This window comes from Mandrillus leucophaeus, unplaced genomic scaffold (assembly GCF_000951045.1).
Source record: "Mandrillus leucophaeus isolate KB7577 unplaced genomic scaffold, Mleu.le_1.0 Scaffold773, whole genome shotgun sequence".
In the NCBI taxonomy this organism is placed as follows: Eukaryota; Metazoa; Chordata; class Mammalia; order Primates; family Cercopithecidae; genus Mandrillus; species Mandrillus leucophaeus.
In genome coordinates, this window is record NW_012108397.1 from 949,354 (window position 1) to 954,137 (window position 4,784).

The 4,784-nt window shown below is 51.4% G+C and overlaps 1 protein-coding gene across 1 annotated transcript in view; it reads left to right on the forward strand.

Moving 5' to 3' along the window:
• CTRC (chymotrypsin C (caldecrin)) overlaps window positions 1–4,784 on the forward strand; it is a 19,887-nt gene that overhangs the window by 7,386 nt on the left and 7,717 nt on the right. Inside the window, exons 5-8 of the mRNA XM_011966791.1 lie at window positions 943–1,080; window positions 1,923–2,059; window positions 3,120–3,265; window positions 4,104–4,256. Coding sequence (XP_011822181.1) covers window positions 943–1,080; window positions 1,923–2,059; window positions 3,120–3,265; window positions 4,104–4,256 — 574 coding nt within the window. The remainder of the gene's footprint in view (window positions 1–942; window positions 1,081–1,922; window positions 2,060–3,119; window positions 3,266–4,103; window positions 4,257–4,784) is intronic.

The window sequence follows — 4,784 nt, forward strand, 5'->3', positions numbered from 1 at the left end:
GCCACATATTTAATTTTATATATTTCATACATAATTTTTTTTTTCTGGTACACACAGAATCTCATTTAGTGGTGCCATCATGGCTCACTGTAGCCTCGACCTCCTGAGCTCAAGCGATCCTTCCACCTCAGCCTCCCGAGTAGCTTATAGACCCCTCCTGGGTCCATAAGCACACGCCACCACACATTCCCAGCTAATTTTTCTTCTTTTTTTGTTTGTTTGTTTGTTTGTTTTTTAACTTAGAAGCCCAAACCTCACCACAAGTTTTCTGTTTTTTGTACAGATGGGGATTTGCCATGTGGCCCAGGCTGGTCTCAAACTCCTGGCCTCAAGCAATCCTCAGGTCTCAGCTTCCCAAAGTGCTGGGATTACAGGCATGAGCCATTGCACCTGGCCTGAGATATTTTTAAACCCACACTGCTGGGTTCGGAATAGACAGGAGTAGGCCAGCGTACAAGTGAGGGGCAGTTAGGTGGATGCCGCAACTGTGCAGGCAAAAGCGGTGGAAGCTTGGATGAGTTTATTCTCACAGCCGCCCTGGGAGTATGTTCCAGTATTGCCTCCCCCTTACAGATGAGGAAACTGAGGCACGAGGCTACACAGCCAGAAGCAGCAAGCTCACAACATGAACCCAAGTCCCTTAACCCCAAGTCCTAGGCCCTTTTCCCTCAACCTGGGAAAGGACAATGGGGACACTCTCTTCCCCTCAAATGAGTCCCACTAAAGCCCCAAGCTCCCTCTCTATCCCACTGGCTGGCAGGACCAGGGGCCACCCTGACCTGGTCCCCTTCCTCTGCCCAGCAGCGACCAGACCTACCGTGTGGCCCTGGGAAAGGACAATGGGGACACTCTCTTCCCCTCAAATGAGTCCCACTAAAGCCCCAAGCTCCCTCTTTATCCCACTGGCTGGTAGGACCAGGGGCCACCCTGACCTGGTCCCCTTCCTCTGCCCAGCAACAACCGGATCTACCGTGTGGCCCTGGGAAAGCACAACCTGGAGGTGGAAGATGAGGAAGGATCTTTGTTTGTGGGTGTGGACACCATCTATGTCCACGAGAACTGGAACTACGACCTGGCAGTGTGAGTGACAAACTGCCCATCCCACAGCCGCTGGGGGCAGTGTGGAAGGAGGGGTCCCCAAGACAGAGCCGCAGAGCCTGTTGCACCCCACACCTGACACCCCATCCTCACCCTGGACAGCCAGCGAATGACTCTCTTACACAAAATGGCAAAATGCTGAGTGGAGACAAATACCCCTCGTATCCCCCTCATTGGCCAAGACTCCCAGGAAGGTTCACAGGAAGGCCCCCCCACAGTGTCTCTCCAGAGGCTGGGCCAGGGCTCACCTTTATTGAGTGCCTACTGTATGCCCACATTGCAATAGATACTTTATGTGCCATCTGTTATGTAATCCTCACAACAGCCCTGGACAAAGAACCGAGGCTCAGAGAGGTTAAGAAATGTGTGCCAGGTCACACAGCCCACTTTGTAGCAGAACCAGGAATCAAACCAGGTGTATCTGGGGTGGCCAGCTTTTATGCCTGTAACATGAACATATTAAAACTGGCATCTGCAAGTGCCATCTTTGGCATTAGAGTTCTCAACTTGCTATAGCCTCTGTTTCAATGGGCACACAGCCAGCAGTGGTTTCGAACACTTCCACCCCCACCTCCCTCTGTTAACCCTTTCCCGAGGTGATGACATGTGAGAAGAAGCCGTCAACAGGGCGGGTGATCATGTTAGATGGTGAATCGTTCGTCCCGACATCCCCGAAGGTCAAGAAGCAGCTGGCAGTCAGGAAGTTTGTGCAGGACCCCTGAGCACCCTGGGTCTGATTCCCAACTCACAGCCCGAGCCCCTTAACCTGGACTTGTGGGGCCAGGGTCCTCCTGCCCACTCACCCTCTCCACTTTGGATTCCAGCAACGACATTGCCCTCATCAAGCTTGCAGAGCACGTGGAGCTGAGTGACACCATCCAGGTGGCCTGCCTGCCAGAGAAGGACTCCCTGCTCCCCAACGACTACCCCTGCTATGTCACTGGCTGGGGCCGCCTCTGGAGTGAGTATCGTCCCTGGCAAATCCCGAGAGCCTTCCTGAAGGAAGCAGCATGCCACCCACTTTCCCTTTCTGCCTTCACATTTTCATGTCTTTGTAAACCGTGTAGCAATAACAGCTAGTATTTACTAAGCACATACCATGTGACAGACACTAACAAGAGTCTCTGAGAGATGTGGTAAGGTTTAGACGAATTAGAATTTGTCAAGTGCTCAGAACAGCACTTGGCACATAGTAAGTGTAGCATAAATAAACGAAAATAAAGCATTTAGGGGTGGGGGATGACATCTACCGTATAATATGCCCAAATAGATCCCAGAGGAACTAAAAGGTAAATGCAAATCATGAAACTGTGAGATACTTAGAAGAAAGTGCAGATCGCTATTTAGAAAAGCCTGGAAGAGAGGCCAGGTGTGGCGGCTCACACCTGTAATGCCGCATTTTAGGAAGCCGAGGAGGAACGATCGCTTGAGGCCAGGAGTTCAAGACCAGCCTGGGCAACATAGTGAGACCCTGCCTCTACAAAAAAAAACAATTTTTTAAAATAGCAGTTTATGGTGGTGTGTACCTGTAGTCCCAAACTACTCAGGAGGCTGAGGCGAGAGGATCACTTGAGCCCAGGGGTTTGAGGCTGCAGTGAGCTGTGATCTTGCCACTGCACTCCAGCCTGAGCAACAGAGTGAGACCTTGTATCAAAAAAAAAAAAAAAAAGGAGGAAAGAAAAAAAGAAAATCTTGGAGTAAGAAAGGCTTTTTAATGTGTGACAGCAAAGACACATGATTGACAACTAAACCCCCATTTTATCCAATTTAATTTCAATCCAATTTAAAGACAACTTAACACTATAGCTTCCTTCTGCTGGCAGCCTGCTCCTGGCCCGCTGGGACCTGGGCTTGCCTCTTGATGAAGGGCAGGTGTGTGGTCTGCACAGCGTCTCAGCCGGCGCTCCCCTGGGTCCCATCCCAGGCCTCTGCTCCCTGAAGGCCTGGGGAGGGGCAGGGCTGGGCTGGGCTGGGCTGGGCTGCCCGGCTGCCTCCCTGGTCACTGCTCACTCTCTCCCCAGCCAACGGCCCCATTGCTGATGAGCTGCAGCAGGGCCTGCAGCGTGTGGTGGATCACGCCACGTGCTCCAGGATTGACTGGTGGGGCTTCATGGTGACGGAAATCATGGTGTGTGCTGGGGGCGATGGCATCATCTCAGCCTGCAGTGTGAGTGACTAGGTTCTGCACCTTGTCCCTACTCTAAGTGGCCAAGTGGACATGGGCAAAGGGAGGTGCAATGGACTAAACCTTTCCTCTGGGAGGAGACTGAGCAAGCCCTGGCTGGGCCCAGCAGGCTCAGGGTAAGCCCATCACTGCCCCCCGCTCAGCACTGTGGTGAGAGCATTGAGCATGAGTATCTGAGTTCAAGCCGCAGTCCCACCATTTATGAGCTGCGGAACCTTGGGAAGGCCGTTGAACCTCTGACCTCAGTTTTTCCATCTATAAAATGGAGTTACCACTTCACAGGGTTAGGATTAAATGAGTTTAAAGGATGCAGAAGAGGCTTCACTGAAGTCTCTACACATGCTCCTCCATGCCATTTGCTCCACCAGTCCAGAGAGACCAGAACCATAAAACATCTAAGATAATCAGGGAATGTCCTGTTTTCACACACACAACCCTTTCCCCATTCTCACCCTCCTTCCCCACCTTCCCAGGCCTCTGGCACAGCTGCCAGCATCCTCACTGCTCTGAGTAGCTCACAGAGTCTTAGACAAGGAGACCTGAACAGCTAGGGAAACTGAGGCACAGAGAGGTGTAACATCATCCCGAGATCACACAGCAAACCAAGAGCTAGTCCGACACCCCAGGGCCTCCTAGAACAAGGCCAAGGCAGCCCCAAACCACACTTCCTCTGCCTCCCTCACCATGGGCAGGCTGAGGCCAAAACCATCTACTAACTAAGGCTGAGAAAACAACCCACATCCCCCACCCCAACCCAGCCCTGCTTCCCAAGCCTGCCTCTCGGGGGCCTGGTGGCTGATGCCCTCCCGGCCTGGTGCAGGGGGACTCCGGTGGTCCACTGAACTGCCAGCTGGAGAACGGCTCCTGGGAAGTGTTTGGTATCGTCAGCTTTGGCTCCTCGCTGGGCTGCAACACCCGCAAGAAGCCGGTAGTCTACACCCGGGTGTCCGCCTACATCGACTGGATCAACGAGGTGGGTGCCGCCTCCACAGCTGTCCCTGCACCTGTCAGCCCCTCGCCCTCACTCACCCACCCCCTCACGCATTCATGCATTTATTCATTCATTCATTTATTCACTTATTCATTCATTCATTCCTGCCCTTATTCACTCATTCATGCATTTAGTCACTCACTGATTTATGCACTTATTCACTCATTCATGCATTTATTCATACATTCATTTATTCACTTATTCATTCATTCTTGCATTTATTCACTCAATCATGCATTTATTCACTCATTCTTGCATTTATTCACTCATTCATGCATTTAGTCACTCCTGCTGGCATTTATTCACTCATTCTTGCATTCATTCACTCATTCATTCATGCATTTAGTCACTCTCTCATTTGCTCATTTAGTGATTCATTCATGCACTTATGCACACATTCACTCTCTCATTCAAGAAATATTGGTTGAGTGCTTCCAGTAGCAGGCCTTGAGTTGGGTCCCAATAAGGAAAACAGTCATCGACTCCTCCATCCATCCATCCACTGCCTTC